The sequence below is a fragment of the Neovison vison genome, chromosome X (genome assembly GCF_020171115.1).
Source record: "Neovison vison isolate M4711 chromosome X, ASM_NN_V1, whole genome shotgun sequence".
Classification (NCBI taxonomy): domain Eukaryota; kingdom Metazoa; phylum Chordata; class Mammalia; order Carnivora; family Mustelidae; genus Neogale; species Neogale vison.
Window position 1 is genome coordinate 85,583,912 of NC_058105.1, and position 18,401 is coordinate 85,602,312.

An 18,401-nucleotide genomic window follows, 5' to 3' on the forward strand; every position below is an offset into this window, starting at 1 on the left:
CTTGAGCTCTGCAATATCTAAAAATCTCTCTTGCCAGCAGGGACAAATGGACCTCCCTTTCCTATCCTTTCCTGCAAACTGCAAAAATCCTGACCCCTATAGCCAAGGCTAATTTAGGCTGCTTCTCTTCCTGTTTCTCAATTAAAAGAATATGTTCCTTGTGATGAGATTATGAACGTTTCCTTTGGAGTAAAAGAAAAATTCAAAAGTGTCCATAACTTAGACATCACAAGCTTAAGAGAGGAAGAAGGGAACAAATTCTATCATTCCACAACTCAAGTTTTATGGCAATATCTACTCTAGAACTCTATTTTTTTTTCTGTTTGCAACTGAATGAATTTGATCATTCCATTAAGGGGACAGAATTTTTGTCTTTAACCCAAGCTACGGCAGACCAGATTAAAAGGCCCCCATCTGGTTACAATGCCAAAGTCCACAGCAATAGGCAGTGAGACACATGCTACTTGATCCTCTCTAAGGACAGCTAGCTGGGGTGAATAGATTATAATCATCTGCCGTAATGGAACAGCTATGCCAAGACTGAAGGCTGTGGGGGTGGGGAGGATCCGTACCATTACTTCACCTTGTTAACAGCAAACAAGCCCCCTGTCCTCAAGTGGGAAGCAGTACAGACCTGGCTGCTCATCAGTGGCTCATTATTCACTGTATGTAGGGGCATGGCAGGGGTACGAAGGGTTCACCCTGTGTCAAGGATGCGTGATATATATATTGCACTAACTGGGCAACTGGAATAGGCACAGGAGTACAGCATCCCAAATCCTGCATGGGTAACAAGAAACCCCAAAAGGAGAAGCTGAATCAACAGAGCAGCAGCAGCCTTCTGGGGCAGATGTATTCAAGCGAAACGTAACCACAGATTGGCAGAAGAGGGAAGTGGGAAAACAAAGGCAAAAACTCACAGGAGCTTTCCTTGGCCAAAAGGATTTTCAAGTTAAATAGCAACCCCCATCCCCCCTCCCCTCTGCCCAACCCCTGATCCCCATTCACATGCTCACGCTCCATGCCCCCACTCCAGAACAGATGACGACTACTCATCTAGCTTTCCATTCACAGCAGTGGAGAAGTAACTGGTGGGAAGGGGGAGAGAGGCACCTTGCTCAGCCATCTCCTTTGACAGGTCAAGGCTGGAAGCCCTGTAGTGAATGGTTTGAGGCTGTTGGGGCTCAGGTTGGACCCTGGGCAGCTTAGGGATGCCATAAGTGATGCCCACAGGCTTGGACTGGGACAGAGGACTGGGGCTGAATCCTCCAGAACTAGAGGAGCAACTGGGCTCATCGACAGGCAGCAACATATCTTGAGGCCTGGCCCTCACATTCTGAGAGGCCTGTGGCTGCAGGTTATAACAAGGGACCATGGGCAGGGGTAGGTGTGTAGGCCGAGATAGCTGAGGCTTGAATATCCCAGGTGCCCTTGGCTCTAGATCTGGTACTGACAGCAACATTGATATGGCCACAGGAGGTATACAACAGGCTGCCTGTTGGCAGGCATATGGAGACTGGCCAGAAGACCCATCCAACTGATTGGGACTTATCCAGGCAGGGCCTGGTCCCACTGGGAGAGCACAGGCAGCCCAGGCAGGCCAGTCATAGGCCCCTGGTGGTTCAGTATAAAGGGACAAAGGACTGTCTCTGCCCCATTCTTCTTCCTCCTCTTCATTTGAATCTTCCTGCTGAGCATGAAGCTCATCAGACACTGTGTACCCTTGGGCAAGGTGGGAATTGGAGAGCTCCAGTTCCAAGGTTTCCGCAGTGTCCAGGGAGCGACTCCTTCTGTTGAGGGCCATAGCAGCAGGTGGAGGCCGAGGGTGCATGCCAGGCAGTCCCAAGTAGCGAGGGAGACTGCTCACACCCCAGGGCAGACCTTGGTAGAATCGGCTATGGTAGTTACTGAATGTGTGTTTCTGGTAGTAGCCTAGCTCAAAAGCTTCCAAGGAGGCTGCAAGGTCATCATTGTGGAACTCAGGATTCTCTTCACACTTGCCTTCCCCATCCCGTTCCACATCAGCAATATCAAAAGTAACCATAGGGGGGAGTTCAGGGAGATTTTGAGTGAAGGATGAGTCAGAGTCAGAGCTGCAGGACATGCTAGAGAAGATGTTCCCACTGCTGGTGAACTCCACAAGGGCCTGTGAGAAACTCACAGTGGCATTCCCTTCCTTTTCAACTTCTTCTTCCTCTGGCTCCTCAGGGGGTGAATAAGTAGGGTAGGCCCTCCTGGGAGAGCCTCCAAAGCTTGCTTCTTGCATATCTGGCTCAAACATAGCATCACTTTGGAAGAGCTGCATCAGACAGGTACTTTGATCTTTCTTGGAGCAGATTCCTTCAAAACGCTTCTCCAGAGGACGGAAGTCCCTCCAGTCTGGTTCACTGCTTGCAGTGGCAGGAAAAGCTGAGGTGGTTCTCCGATGGGAAGTCTGAGAGGCCCCTGAAACCCCTGCTACCAGGCCCATCACTGATGGGCCTAAAGGCCTCATCTGATATTCCATGATGGGCTTCTCTTGCCAGGCCTGAACCTCTTGGACTTGAGACTCTTGAGCATGGGCCTCTCGGGCCTGGGCTTCCCTGGCATAGGCCTCTCGGTCTTGGGCCTCTCTGACATGAACTTCTCGGGCATGGGTCTCCCTGGTATGAGTTTCTTGGGTATAGGCCTCCCTGGTGTGAGCCTCTCGGGCACGTGCCTCCTGTGCCTCTTGGGCCTCAAGCTGCTCTCGCCGAAGCTCCCAATACAACAACTGTTTCTGGATGGTCACTAGCCGTTCTTCCTCTGTCTCCATTGCCCCAGGCGGCCGAGAGGAAGAAAAGGGCTCAAAGTTCAAGAAGGGGTCAAATATCTCAGAGCTGTGACCATGAAGGTCATAAAGACAGTCATCTACAGGTGGGGAGGTCTCAAGACTATCATCTGGCTCATAGAACTCATACAGGGCATCTCCACTGTAGCTGTCTCGGGGCAGACAATCCCTGCGGACAAGCCCCAAGGCCTCACCTGAATCATCCTCAAATCCAGGTGTTGTGGAGTCATAATAACCTTCATCACTATTTGGGGCAGACTCTTGCTGGTCACTCTGAGGAGTCAAAAGGTCCCCAGGGGCTAAGCCAGGATAAGATCGAATTGAGTCTAGAAGCATGTAGTCATGGTGGCCTGGGGATGTGATGGGATGGTAGCCCAAATTCAGATTGGACCTTGAGTATACCTGGGCACTTGTCCACAGATATTCTAAGTCATAATCTTCTTCCTCCTTGGCACCCTCTTCTTCCTCCTCTAATTCCAGCTCTTCCTCCTCTTCCTCCTCCTCTTCCTCATCATCATCATCTGGCAAGGCCATCTCCTCCCCACCTCCTTGGTAGGTCACCAGGCAGGAACTTCTCTTGGTCCCATCTCGATTTGCCCTCTGACCTCCAGAGGCCATGCTGTCTGTCATACTGTCCATGTCCTGCTCTGCTATAATGTCACCACAACCTGTCAGTGAGTCAAAACTTTTCAGGGATGTGACATCCCCAAACAAGAGGCTTAGCTGGTCCCCAACATGGCCATTTGGTGGATTTACCTCTTCTGCCTCCACCTTCTCCCCTGTTTCTGAACTGTGGTACTCCTCTAGGCCACTGGATTCAGAGGCAGGCTTGGGCTGCAGAAGTGCTGAGGCATAGGCCTCCTTGGGTTTTTCTGGATCTTTATAGGTTGTCTTCTCAGTGACTGCTGGAGAAGGCTCTGGTACTAAAGTAACTTTTGGCCCAGTAGAATTTGGGGGTTTGGCATTTTCCTTTCTGGGGGCTTGGAGGATATCCTCAGTATGGGCCAGAATGGCTGAGTTCACATGTTCCTGAGGCCTGGCTCTGGCCCCTTGAGGCCCTTTGGAACCTAGCTCACTTTGTTCAGCCCCAAAGACCTTGCTTTTCCGGTGACGGCGGATACTGCTGAAAAAACCTTTCAGTCCTTTCTTTGGCTTGGGCACAGAAGGAGCCCTCTCAGCCCCAGCTTTCTCTGTGGCTCCAGATGCAGATGTCTTGCATCTGGAGCCGGTCTCGAAAACCCCATGGGCACTCTGGGAACTGGGAAGTTGGCAGGGTGATTCAGGCAAGGGTAAGGAAAAGCTGATTCCTTCACTGACAATATCTTCAGGGCCACAAGCTGCTTCATTCAGGCCATCGTGGGTCTTGCTCTTGCTAAGATCCTTCTTGGAGAAGCTTCTGCCAGAACCTTTGCTTCGCCCTCCTCCAAAGAAACTAGGTAGGGTACAGATGCCCTTCTTGCCACCAAAAAGTTTCATGGCAGTTTTCCTCAGCCTACCTGGACCAGATGATGGTGGCTCTGATACTGTCCCTTCTGTTATCTCAGCTGCCTTGTTCTTGGCTCCTTTCTCTGCCCTTTGGTCCTGGGTGTCCATAGAGGCTACTGCTTCCTTGGCCTGAGAAGCTTCATCCTTTCCAATCTCCATGGTGATGGGGACAACTCAGGTATGTTCAGCTGGAAAAGCAGCCTTCTGGCTTCCAGTGTTACATCATCAGTCAGGAAGCATCCCGGTTGGATCTAGAGGAGAGAAGAGGAAAAAAATAGAGTATACTGGTAAGCAAGCAGCCAGGCTGGGTTTGTTTTCACAGGTGTCTGTTATTTCAGACTTGAGAGGAGCCAGAACCAGAAAGAAAGTAAAAGAAAATGTAGGAAAAACTTAATGCATTCCATATGGTTGGCTTGCTGGGCCAGCCTCCTCTGGCCCCAAGGCAACAAAACCTTACATTAAAACAACAGACAGCCATCAGCCCAGCCCCTCATTGGGTTCATTCCCTTCAGTCCACCCTAGTCCTGTAACACTGGCCGGGGGATCTGCAGATGTGGGAAATACTTGTGCTACTGACTGCAGGAGGAATTATCAAAGGGTTAAGGTAGGGGGAGGCTGGAAAGGCATCAGGGAGGTCAGCTCTGATGACAGAATTTTTTAAGATCATTTGGCAAAATAGCCCATTGAGTCCTCACTGGTCTCTGCAGGACCCAAGCCTCAATTTCACATTAGTCTGGGTTCTCACTGACATTTTTCCTGGGGCTAGAAAGAAAAAGTATACCTGAAGTTTCACTTCTTCTCCATAGGCTCCCTAGATTGCCTACATGCATAGACTCAGACCTTCAGAAGTCCAGAATAGGAACCTCACAGATCCATATTCCAGAGCTGCAATCCAGGATCTGCTTAAAAGCACATGGTGGTTTTGAGACAAGGCACTCTCTAGACTTCAGTATCTTTGGTCCAAGAGGCCTAGCAATACTTGCCCCTCATAATGGTTACGTGAGGGGTAGGTATAGGTCAGATTCTATTGACCGTTCTGCTGGGAAAAATTTTTAATGTGGCTCTTGGCAACTGTAACCCCATGTTCCACTTTAGAATTGTGAGGCAAACTATTTCTTCTCTACTGCCTTCATTATTTTGGCCTCCATCTAGCTCCCTATTTAGAAAGGGAACTCCTTGAAGGCATAACTCCACATGATTCATGTTCCTAGCCTAGAAGTTAGGCTCTCAACAGCTATTAAATAAATAAACCTGGTATAAGGCACACCCTTCTGGTCTCTCAATTCTCCAAACATCCAAATGCCACAGAGATGGAATAAAAATGACTATTCACCACCCACCCCAACACATGTCCTCCACCCCAAGTCTGATATATTCATTCTAGTGACTCCAGCTGGTTGACAGATGATCAATGACCAGCCTGCTAAAACCTGATGACCTATCTGGAAAGTTCCTCACCACAGTGTCCCCTTTCTGTAGGATAGCCACTAGCAGACAGGGAGCTAGGGTAAAGAAAGGAGGCAAAACAACTGCTAGGAACCAGAAAGAGACAGGCAAGCCCTGCTGGTATCCCAAGAGTAGTTTGTCAGCACATCAACCTTATAATTGTTTGCAACAGTGATAAGACTCACATATTTACCTGCAGTGGAAGATTATGGACCAGCACTGGGGGTAGAGAGACTGGCAGCTTAACTAGTCCCTGACCTAATTGGAGGAACCTTCCTGGAACCCCTGATCCTGTCCTGCAAACATTAATTTTGTGCCTTGCACCTTGCTTGGCTTGACAGTTGAACTATCAGTGTGACCAGCCTTCCATCAGGAGCACTCTGCATAACTGAATATTAAACTTGGAGCAAGATAATGGTTGGTTATCCAGAAAATAAAAGAGAAAAGATATCACCTGATCCCTTCTCTGTAGAGATAAGTAATGTCATTTGCTCAGGTTAGGGTTTGTTTTTTTTTCCTGGATGACATATTTTTACATGATATTGTTCCAGCTCAGATCCCTCTCCCCCACAAGAGTTATCCCTACAGTAAACACTGCCACCATCACCTCAAAATACACAATCCTGCACACACACACAACAATTCAGAGTCCTCTCCTCAGGGATAGGATGGGAAGCGGGGCCCTATCATCTATCTGATAGACAATTAATTAATTAATAATAATAAATAAATAAATACAGAGATGTTTTTATTTCAACCCTGAAAATATTGACAGTGTTGTCATTTATGGTGCTAGACATGGGAGAAATGGGACAGCAGTAGTGGAGTTGTTTATGAAATTGTATTCCCCTCTGTGGAATTTATGATACTCAACCTCTCCTAAACATTTGGTAAGTAATAGACATTGAGCTTAGTTTTGCAAGGTAGGCCAAGAAGGGAGAACCCCTAGCTAGAGCTTTTGGGGGGAGTACCTATATGTAGGGTACAACATAATACAGGTCTTAAAGAAGATTCCCCCATTTTAAGATGCCTGGTGGAATATTGTTCTTTATACCTAGCTATCATATCCCAGGATAAATCTGAAAAGCAGAAAGACAGCCCCCAGGATCAGAAAAGCTACCTTGAGGAGAAGGCATTCAATCTAGGCCTTGTCAGACAGGAGTTAGTAGAAATGGCAATAATTTAGGGGAAGGGATGAATGAGACTAGTAAGTATGGCTGGGCATCAGGAAGACCAAGGGCCAAGAGAAAAACCTCACAGGCATAAACATCCTTGTGGACAGAAGGCTGAATTTCCCTGCTGGGTTTGGGGATGGAGTTCCCAGGAATGGAGGGATTAGGCAAACTGAATCTTAAAGAGGGCTGCTTTCCAGAAACTTGATGCCCTGGCTAGAAGGCAGTTCCTATGTGCCTTCTCTTAACCTTGCTCCTGCGCTCCACTGGGGTAAAAGCCAGACCACTACTTTCTACATTTTAGGGTTCCAGGCCATGCTAGGGGACCCTAAACAGGCCAAGGCACCCTTCTTAGGCTTGAGAACTTATGGGGATCACTAGAGTGGTATAAGAATTACATGACATAATGAACACTAAACACACTTTGTAAACAGTAAAGTGCAGTACAAATGAGAAAGATTAACATTACTGTTATTATTATCATCTTCCAAGTCAGATCCCAGTTTCTTAGAAAGTAGTAGACCACATGTAAAAGGCCACTTATTTGGGAAAGGCATTCACTGTGAGGAGCCTGAGGGACCAGCTGCCTTGGCCATTCTGAGGATGAGTCAGGTGTGGGGGATTTTAAAAACAGGAGCATGGATTTATATAAAGTCCTCTGCTAAGGGTAGTTTTAAAAGTGTGTGGGGGGGGGGAGGGGGGCGCCTGGGTGGCTCAGTGGGTTAAAGCCTCTGCCTTCGGCTTGGGTCATGATCCCAGGGTCCTAGGATCGAGCCCCGTATAGGGCTCTCTGCTCAGCAAGGAGCCTGCTTCTCCTTCCCTCTCTGCCTGCTTCTTTGGCTACTTGTGACCTCCATCTGTCAAATAAATAAATAAATCTTTTAAAAAAAAGTCTGTGTGTGGTGAGAGTGGGTGAAATAGGCAGGCATATCTCTGGACTGGGATTCTCTCCCTACAACTTCAGGCCTTCCTCCTAAGTAGAACCAGGGTGTCATCTTTGATGGCAAGGACCAGCCTTGAAGTTGCTGTCTCCCATTTCCCTACCTTGTCCTTCCCAGGGCATGTACCTCCCTACAGCCACCCATAATGTCTATTATGTCTCCCCAAGACAGCAGAACAGGAGGTGGCAAGGATCACCCATAGCTGGTATCTCCCTAGCCCAGCCCTATCTAGCTACCTCTGGCCCAGATCCCTTCTCCACTCCTTGCTACCCTACCTGGTCCCATTGCTGTCCTTCCCTAATGGGCTATGTGCCTTTATTTGGGGCCACAGAATCAACTGGCCAGTAGAGTGAAGTGGGGCAGAAGGCAAAGAGGACTGCAAGGGACAGACTCTGTAACCCTTTCAGGTTGGAGCTGACTCCTGCCAAGAAAGTGGTCCTGCCAAATGCAGGGCCCCTCAACCCTTGGGTTTCTCAACCTGTGTGGCTAAGTTTCTGGTGGACTGGTGGGTAAGGGAACACTCTAAGGGTACTCTGTGGTCCCTGCTGTTTATTGCAGTTGCTTCTTTCATGGCAGGGAGTGGTATATGGTCATCTCTGCTCCCAGGACCAGCCTCAGGTCATGCTGGGACCAGTGGAAGGCTGGCTGCTAGGGCAGAACTTGTTTTTCCTCCCTTCCTCTCAAAACACAAGCAGGAGACCAGACACAAACTTGCCCCAGGAATCCTTCTTAGTGAGGAGGAAACAGCTGCAGCCTGAGACTTACATATTTTGCTCCCAGCACAGCTTCCTGGGGCCAGTTCAGCCAACTTAGAGTTAAAGGAAGAAGTCTATGGATTCATATAGTAGCTCCAGAGGCATGACCTTAACCAGCATACTTCCCTAGACCTCCACCAAGCAGCTTTCCTGGGGGCAAGACTACTCTGCACCCATCTTGTGCTTGTATATGGGGGCATGGTAACTAAGGAAGCAGTGCTAAGGATAGGAAGTCCTCCCCACAACAAGAGTCAGCCAGTTCTGCACTATAATCAGCTCTGCCTACATGGGGGAAATCCAGCAAGTTCCTTCAGTTTCCTCAACTGGAAAACGAGGCTATTCAGAGTGTCTCTTAAAACCATTGTAAGGAACAAAACCAATGTATATATATATATATACACCAAATAAAATTCAGTATATAGCAGAGGCTCAAAAACAGAGCAACTAATTTTTAAAAATATTTTCTTCAAATTATAGTTGGACAATTTCCAGCAGCAAAACTCCTTGTTTTTTGTTAAGTCACCAAAACTCCTTGGGCCTCAGTTGCCCCAAGTGGTAAATGAGGGTGACTATGTAGTTATCTCACAGGAGGCTTTAGCTGTTCTTTTAGCCAACCTTTGATGTTCAGGGACTTAAAATGTTGCCTCCAGTCAGCTAGTGGTTAACAGCTCTGGATTATTTGGGAATTTCAGCTAGCCAGGTTCTATAGTCTAGGCCAGAAAGGTAAACAATTCAAATTCAGTTAAAGGTGCCAACATCAAAAGAAATGCAAATCAACAGACACCCTTCACCCAATGGGGCACTTACCAGGTTACAAAGCACAGCCCACTCCTTCACCTCCCATTTGCCATTCCCATCAATCCACTAATCAGTCCTGTTAGGAGATGCAAACTTCTTGTCATCTTGTCACAGAAAAGGAAACTATCTAGACTCCGGGAGAAGTCTTGAGTAAATCCACACAGTGGGATGTGACAGAGCTACACCAACCCCCAGGCTGCTGGAGTTCCCCTTCCAATGCCATTTTGCTGCACAGGGCTAACTCCCAATTGAAGGAGGAAGACTGAAAGCAAGGACTGTACAGGTTCCCCTCCTACCTGAAAGCCATCATCTTCTTCTCCCCTTGCACCCCTGTCCCAGCCAAGCTGAGCTTTCTCTGAAGCACTTCCAGTCCTCACTTGGCTGCCACTGTTTTGGCCCCACCTAGCACATTCCAGAAAGCATGCTGACTTCAGAATACAAGGGCTGCCAACCCAGACTATGGCTGCTCCCCTCATCAGCAATTCTACCACCACCATTCCCAAATTGTGGATCACATTCCTTTACTTCCCTTTTCCTTGGGAGATAATTTTGAGGTGCCAAAAAAGGTTCAAACAGAAACTTGCCACTGGGGACAAAGATGGAGAATATGATGCTATTATTTAAAGCAAATGACTTATGAGATGATATGGAACTGGAATCAATCATTTCTAAAGCCCACAGCCAAGGTCCACTCTCAAGACCATTTGTTCAGGACCTGAAGGAAGGGCTGCCTGGCTTGGCATCCTTTTGTGAAGCTATACAGACTTCTGGCAGAGGTATACCCAAGCTAACCCTGCAACCACATCTCCCCTAACTTGCAGCCTTACCATTAAGGAGCACCTCCTCTCAAGGCAGTATCGCATAACCTCTAGATGCAGCACGGACCCCAAAACGGGCCTCCTTTCCTTGGATCCCATTCCCCACCACCATCTCCTCAAATGAGTTAACATACTCAGCCTAGGGACTATCTGTTCATTTCTCTCAAATGGGTCCTTTTTCATCTTATAGTCGCTACATATAGCATGGAGCAGGAGCTTAAACAACACTGGTTCAAATTGAATTCCAAATTCAGCTGGAGTTTGTCAGCCCAGAACTAAAATGCCAGCTTCATCCCTTACAAGTGGTGGGGTTTGAAAAATAGGCCTAACCTCTCTGAGACTCAAATACCTTATCTAGAAAATGAAGAAAATGCTACCTATCATGCAGAATCACTAAGAATTAGAGATGATAAATGGAAAGGATAAATTGCTCCCTAGTTACTGAGCAGATGTTCAATAAAAGAACCTTGTGATAGGGCCTCTTACAGTCAACTTCTCCACTCTAGCTCCTCAGCTGCCAGTCCATGTCCTCTGAAGAGGACATAAGCCTCTTAGCTGAGCTCCTTCTGGTCCTTCCCTGCCACAACACTCGAATCCCATCTCTTCCCTCCCCTTCTTCCATCTCCTCCCACACCCTTGCCAGATTCATTTTTATTATCTTGATTATAGTACATCATTCCTCTACTTACCAAATTATTCCACACCACCTACAGAATCAGGGTCAAACCCCTGAAAGGTCAAAGGGTCAAACCCCTTTCCCTGGGCTTCAAGACTCACTCCCCCTCACATCCCTTACAGGTTTCCTAGCCTCACTTCTCTACCCTTTAGACCCAAATACATAGGGACTTCTCCAGTGTAGGAGGTATGGTGACCCGGGCATCACTTCCTCCTAGAAATTGGCTTTCTTGGTAAGCCTTTTTGATGCCCCACTTTCTCCTGAGGCTGCTAAGGTTCCCTGCCCAGCTTACCTGGAATGATGGGGGTTCTGGGAGCTAACCCATCTCTTCCATACTCCCCTCTCAGGCTCCAAAACTTCCTTAGAGAAGAATATATCTTAGGTGGATGTCATGCCTGCTTAGTAAGACTTCTACTATGTCAATATTAAACCAGCAAGGGTGACATCAAAGACAGGCGCCCCCTCCGCACCCCCCAGTTCAGATGAAGAATAAGAGGATCTAATTCCAGGGAGACAGATGACAAGGCAGCTAAGGAAAGCCTGAAGAGGAATAGCTGGGCTAAATGAACAATGGAGCCCCTGAACTTTCCCATGTTCCACTTCCCTATATATACCATACCCTATAAAAGAGGCCAGGTAAGGAAAATGAGGCTTGGGAGGGGATCAGAATAAGGGTATCAGTGTACTTAGAGGAAGAAATCTTGAAAGGAAGAGCAAGAGCTTTATGCTCCTGTGTAACCTTGAGCAAATCCCTTCCCTGTTAAGGGCCTCAGTTTCCCCATTTAGTTTCCCCATCTAGAAGTTTCCCCATTTAGAAATGGGACACTGAACTAGGGGTCTGCTTGCCCTAGGCTGTGTGAGAAGCTCGGAGAAGAGTAGTCCTGTGCCCAGTTTTCTAGTGGCTGCAGAAAGAGGAGACATGATGGGGCCATGTGATTTTGGGGGTCCTAGGCTTCAGTGGGAGGCCTGAATGCCTTAATGATTGGGCTCAGTATACCACTGCCCTACAGCCCAGCCTCATTCCTCATGCCTCCATCCACAGAACACTGCCCAACACTTTATTTTTTTCAAAATGCACTAAGCCTGGCCTGCAAATATTTCCTATATGTCCAGAGGGGAGAGAGAACAGAACTTGTCCAGCCCTGAGAAGCAGGGATGGCTGAGGAGTCCTGCCTGGAGAAGCTGGATTAGTATCTGCTTGGGGAAAAAACAAACAAAAACTGTAGGAGATGAAAGCACTGACGGGTCTGCAATAAGAACTGCAGATCAAAAGGTCCAAAATGCCCCTGCAGCACCAGTATGCCTACCTCTGCTGTCACCAAGGCCTCTCATATTATTTTCTTCATTGTCCATAATTATCCCCTAATCTCAAAAGAGGAGGTGTGGAGAAGCAATGCACCCTCACTCAGCGGGCACCTCCTCAGTGGTTTTGGTTTCCTTAACTTTCTTCCTGGAGATACACTTAGACATACACAGGTTTGAAAAATAAGACCAAGGATAGAAGAACAAGACCAAGGCAATTATTTAATTCAGAGAACAGTAGTTGGGAGTGGGGAGAGACAGTTTAATGCCCATGAAATCTTCAGGGGTTTGTTAAGCAGGAACAATGATAGCCAGCTGCCCCCAACCTCACCCCCCCCAACACACACACACACACACACACACACACATACATACACACACACACTCATGCATGCACACACACATGCAAGCATACAAGGTTTATATACAGCATGAGAGGCTCAGCTTAGCCCTGAGAAAGAACTTCCTGGCAGTTTGAGATGTGTGGCCAAGGAATGAGTGACACAGGGAGGAAATGCCTCCTCTGGAGGCTTTATCTTTATCACCTAGTTTATCTGCCTGGATTGAATTAAGGCAGGGGAACTGATGAAATAACACTGGGCATGCCCTCTTCTAGCCTCAAGTAGCCAATCTGAAAGTGAGGGGTCTGGAAGCCCCCTTTCCCTCTTTGTTTCTACAAGCAAGCCAGTGACCTGTCAGGCTTGCTGTTTTTATTTCCTTATTCCCCTGCACCAGCAGAGCCGGGCTGCCCCCACACCTCATACACACACTTTCAGCCACTGTAAATGTAACAGTTTTTGAAGAACTGTTAACCCTTCCGCTATATTAAGAGAGAATGTTTGGACTTCCAACTTCTTCCAACTACCTCCCCTCCTTCAAAAACTTTCAGTCTCCAACAGGCTGCAGATTAAGACCAAGAAGCAAAATAGACATGAAAGGGAAAGTAGAATTCTCCAGATGGGGCCCCCAACCTAAACCCAGCACCTCTCTCTTGAGGAATGGAAGAGGTGAGGAAGGTTAGAGATTGGTTAGTAAGATTTATATTGAACAGGGGCCATTGGAGACAGTGGGATACAGTGTAAGAGCTCTTGCACAGGAGGCAGCAGCCATCCCCAAATGCTGTGTGACCATAAGGAAGTCCCTGTTGCTTTCCAAGACTGTTTTTCCATCTTGTAAGCACAGGAGCCCAAACTGGTGCTCCCTGAAGGCCTGTCCAGTTGGAAGAATGGGGATCAGCAGAGGCCTGGGGAATACTTAGCCTCCACCACATTGGTATGTAGTGTCTAGGCACCCTCCTTCAATTTCACTCCCCCAAAATGCTAAAAAGAAGTCAACATGGTACAACTTCCCTCCACACATAGCTGCCCCTCAGTTCTACGTCCAGATCCAAAGGTGACTTATTACAGTTCCACGTTATAGCATGCTTTCCAATCGTGAAGACCCCTTTCTAAAATCCCATATTATTATGGCATATTTCTACCCACACATAGAAGTATCAAAACCTCCCAGTTTTCCATTCTTCAATGGCTCCTTCTCCCATTCTCCCAAGATCAGATGCCCATTCCACAGCCTCGCATTTGAGAATCCCTACCACTGGGCACCAACCTCCTCTCTACCTTAAATCCAACAATCTCAAACAGAAAAGACTAAGTCACATCTCTCAGCCTGGCTGCCAACAACCCCCTCGCATTCCTAATTTTGCTTATGCCACTACTATGCCTAGCCAAACCCCTCTACTTTCTGGAAGTTTCCAGGGTAATCACCATGCATATACAGATTTCTCCTCTATCTCCATAGTAGTTTGTCTCAAGGCTCATGAATTAGCAACGAAAGATATGTGTAGTCTGAGGCCTGGGTAGTACAGATCTTGAGCTTGTTGTTAAAGGGAGACATGATTTATTTATTTTTTTCTTGTGGTTGCAACCCATCACCCTTCTCCATTCTCACTGGGCATACTCACTAAATATCTGAGCACTGAGTATCATTTCTCTAAGCACTTTTATATGGATCAGGACAAGTGCAACTTGGAGAGATAAAGGTCTTCTTGAAAGCTCCACAAAGACAGCAAGCCTTTCTAGAGCATTCATGAACTGCTATGCATTGCTAGGCTTTGAGGGGGTTGTGGCTGAGTTCAAGGTTTCATTTACTCCTTGGAGGGGTTATGAAAGAATCTAGATATCCATGATATCAGGGAGACAAAGTAGAGGCAGGGAAACTTATAGTTTGCCTCCTATTATAATTTAAGCCCCCAAATAGCCAAGGGATGCAGGCAAGCCTGTAGGAGTTCTGAGCAAGAAGAGGTCATTATGGGTTGAAAGAGACAGACAGAAAAGACACTCAGGAGAAGGTGGGCCCAGAGTTGGGACCTGAGAGGGAAAAAGATTTTGCACAGTGTAGGTAAGTGGATTTGGGTGTGAGGAGGGGAGTTATACAGAAAAGATATAATAGGTGGCTGTTGGTTTGAGGCAGGGCAGAGAGCAAGTCCAGCCCTGTGCTGGAGATACCCAGCTGCAAACAGAGGGTTGGTTTCCTTTGGTGCCTGGTCAGAGTGGCAAGAAGTGACTATAGTGTATTATCTGTAGTCCTGGCTGGTGTCACAAAGGTCCTCTGACAAGTGAGGGATTTACTCCTCTCAAACACCCCGGTTTTGCAGCCCACAGGGTTCTCCACCCTCAGAGGCTGGTCAAAGGTCCAAGAAGAGCTTGCCAGGCCCCTTGGTCACTCCCTCTCTCCTGTTCTTTGGAAAAGCCTAGAGTTTATTGCCAGAGGCAAACTATGGTGCAGTGACTGAGCAGTGGTGGGTGGAGCTGCACTGGGTAGGGGGGAAAGGGCTCTACTAAATGTCCTCAGGTAGGGCAGGGAGTCCAATAGCACAGTGTCCTCCACATAGCCCATGCCCATGACTATGCGGCAGGCTGGCAGAGCCACAGAGGGAAATGTTTGTGTGTAGAAGGAGGCTCCCCTTGACCCTGTGGGCTGTGACAAGATGAGACTGACCAATCAAGGCCAGCTCTGCAGGGCCAGTCCAGTTGCTACCTGGGCACCTGGACTGTGGAGCGCATGGAGGGCACAGCCCCTCTTCACCAGGGAGCTTGAGCAAAGTCCTGCAGTCAGGTGGTCACCAGTGTCAGAGATGTCTGCAGTAGACAATGACAGCGGCTCAACAAGCTGTGTATTTTAAGTAACTGCGAAGTTGGAGGGTTTGGCTGTCTCTGTAGCTCTCTCACACAGACCCAGAGGGTGCGTTCTCTACTACAATAATTGCTCCCTTGGCCTCTGGCACAGAAATTGCCCCCCCCCAAAGTGATGCTTATCTCTATTTTTAAACGGGAGGCGGGAGAGAAAAAAGCGGCCATAGCTCTGCAAGGGGAGATGAGGCGAGGTGAGTGGGGACAAAGCGGCCTTGCAGATCTAACCCAAGTACTAGATTGAGCTGCAGCTCTAAACTAAGGTCCAGCAAGAACTCCGTTGCCAGCCCGCCTATCCGCGGGGGCGGGCGCCAGATGTGCCTGGAGGCCCAGGAGCAGGGGGTGCGGCTGGTTGGGGCCCACAAGGCCGAGGATTCTAAGTGGGGCAGCCGACAGGCCCAACTCAGCTCCCTGAGAGAGGAGGCAGACAGTGTGGCTAGCCCAATCCATGTCAAAGCCAGTATCCATTGGGCCCAGGCCAGCGCGCGGGCTCCATCCGCAGAGGGGAGAAAGAGGCAGGGGATGCGCAGGGGAGGGAAGGGGAGGTAGCTGGGCCGCTGGCGTGAGCAATACCCACGTAACACAGCTGTTCCAGCTAATGTGCTACAACAAAGCTGTGGAGCTCCCGGCCTACAAATACACCGCTGGGGGTGTTGGCTGGTGGCTTCCCTCCCTGGTCAGTGCGGTAGCACGTGCGGGCCCCACCCCCGCCTCCCCAGAGAGCCTAGAGGCATGGCCCAGGCTAGCCTGCTTGTCTGCCCGCTCTCTGTACCCCCTCTAGCCGCGGTCGCCCGCGCCCAGGGGACTCTGCTTTGCCCCTCACCAGCCAGTCCTCAACGCGGGTTCCCAGGGGGAACGGAGAGCGGCCTGGATGTCCACTGGCCCAGCCCCTGAAGCCCCTCTTCAGGCGGCCAGAGCGGAGCACGCGGGATTGTATGGGACGGCCGGCAGGCGGAGGTTCCCGGCTGCGCACAACGCTTACCCCGCCGGGTCGGGTTTCCAGCCCGGTTATTGTCTGCTACGCCGCCCTGGCCAGGGCTCAAGCCTAGGCTGCTGAGGCTGAGATCGCCGCCACCGCTGCTCCCGCCGCCGCCGCCGTCGCCGCCGCCACGGCTCCAGTCACCTCCTGCACTGGGTCCCCTTCCCCAGGCTCCGGGCAACTCCCCCATATCCCCTCCCCATGGACTCCACGGCCACAGGGTGGGGCGTCAGCGCCCTGATTGGCAGGCGTTTTGCCCAATCGCAACGGTGGGAAGGCGTGTCCCCCTCCGCCCACTGTTTTCCTTGGTGCATTGCCCTTTAAATGCAAATAAGCGTGGGCGTGGTGTTTGCTGGGGGGCGGAGAGGGTGAAGAACCCCCTGCCCGGACTCCTCATTCCCACCCCCACACTGGGCGGTTTGTGGCTGGGCGACCCAGTGAGCTCGCTGGGCCGGTCCCCCCCGGATGGGGCTCGCAGGAGCCCTGGAGTTCGGTTTCGGTTTTACATGCACTCCCTATTTCCGTGGACGCTGTGCAATCGTGCTGAGGCGCCCTGGCCGCCACCCGGCAGTTTATTCCAGAGCTACAGGCGGACAAGGAGAGGCGGGGCGGAGAGGCTGGGGAACCTGGGGGACTGCAAAGCCCCCTGGCGCCTCGCTGGGCCAACCTTAGTTGTAGAGATAGGACTCCCCGGCGCGTGCTGCCAGGTTGTTCAACTGGATTACTTACCTGCCAGGAAAGCGGATTGCAGCGTACATGCCCCAGCTTTGGCCTCTCAGGCGCACCAGGGCCTTTAGGGACAATTGAGGTCAGTTTGCACCCATTACCCAAGGGGAAAGCGTTTGCCTGAGGTCACCTAACCTGCCAGCGACGGGGGTGGATTTGGAATTCAGAACCCCAGGCTACTGCCCTAGGCTGCTCTCATTTTTCTCTGGAGAGACCTGTTCCTGTAGTTTGACACTCATCCAAATGTCACACCTTTCATGGAACAAGAGGGGATCTCCAAGGCCTCTAGAGGACCCCTCAAACTTCTCATGGTAAGCCAAGCTTTGTGCAGTTCCCTGTCCCTGAAAAGTCTAGAAATTGAGAGAAAATTCTTATCTGGGCCCTTACTGGAGGTCAAGGCTGAAGATGGAGTGAGGAGGACTGTACCAGCATTGCTGGCTTCTGTGTTTGGGATGTGGCAGGTGACCAGCCCCAGCTTGGGTCTTAACTAGTCTGAGGACAGTAAGTGACTGCCAAGGACTAACTAGTGAGTTGAGGCAATAAATAATCCAGTTCTACCACTAGCTCAAGAATATCCAGAAGGCGCTATCCCTAAAACTCAGAATATCAAAAAGGGTGGGGGGTTTTCAGTTTAGAGGAAAGATTAGAGAACAATGCCTGCTATTTTTGCATTTCAGAAGGAGTATTCACTCTTGCTCTACAGGGTCCTATCTGCCTTTGAAAAGATCCAGCAGCTAGACAGGACAGAGGAGGACTGTTGCCTCTGCTTGTGTGTGGAGCACAGAACTGACATGGCTTGCCCCTGCTGGGCTCTGGCTCCAGCTCTACCTCAGATTTGCTGTATGACCTTGGCTAATTCATTTTCCTCTCTGGGACAGTCTATCACCTAATCTCTGCAAACAGGGTATAAGGTATAAGCTCCTTGATCTTTTCCAACTCTGATCGTTGAGATCAGTTATTTCTCTAATATTCCATGATGTTCTATGACCTTCCATGACATTCTATACATCTCCAACAAAAAAGAGCAACTTGAACATCAGACCTCCTATTCTGGTCCTGGGTCTAGGTAAATGGCAAGTAGTAAGGAGCCACTGGCTCATTGTGTGACTTTGTTGGGCAACTACTTTCTCCTCCCTAGCCTTCGTTTCCCCCATCTGGATGGCTAAACCATAATACTTCCTTGGAGCTGTGCTTTCCTGCTTTGCAAATGTAAAGTCCTGATTCTCATTTGTTGGACCTGTTTTGTTGGACCTGATTTGGAAGTGACCTTTTTCAGGTGCCTCTTCCATATGCTTCTGCAACTGCC

At 49.2% G+C, this 18,401-nt stretch overlaps 1 protein-coding gene across 1 annotated transcript; it reads right to left on the bottom strand.

Moving 5' to 3' along the window:
- Positions 1-821: 821 nt before the first annotated feature.
- Positions 822-16,481, bottom strand: AMER1 (APC membrane recruitment protein 1). Its single transcript, XM_044235263.1, has 2 exons — positions 16,373-16,481; positions 822-4,545 (listed from the first exon to the last, which is right to left on the bottom strand). The coding sequence occupies exon 2, from the start codon at positions 4,451-4,453 to the stop codon at positions 1,049-1,051; it is 3,405 nt and encodes a 1,134-aa protein (XP_044091198.1). The 5' UTR covers positions 4,454-4,545; positions 16,373-16,481; the 3' UTR covers positions 822-1,048.
- Positions 16,482-18,401: the final 1,920 nt, after the last annotated feature.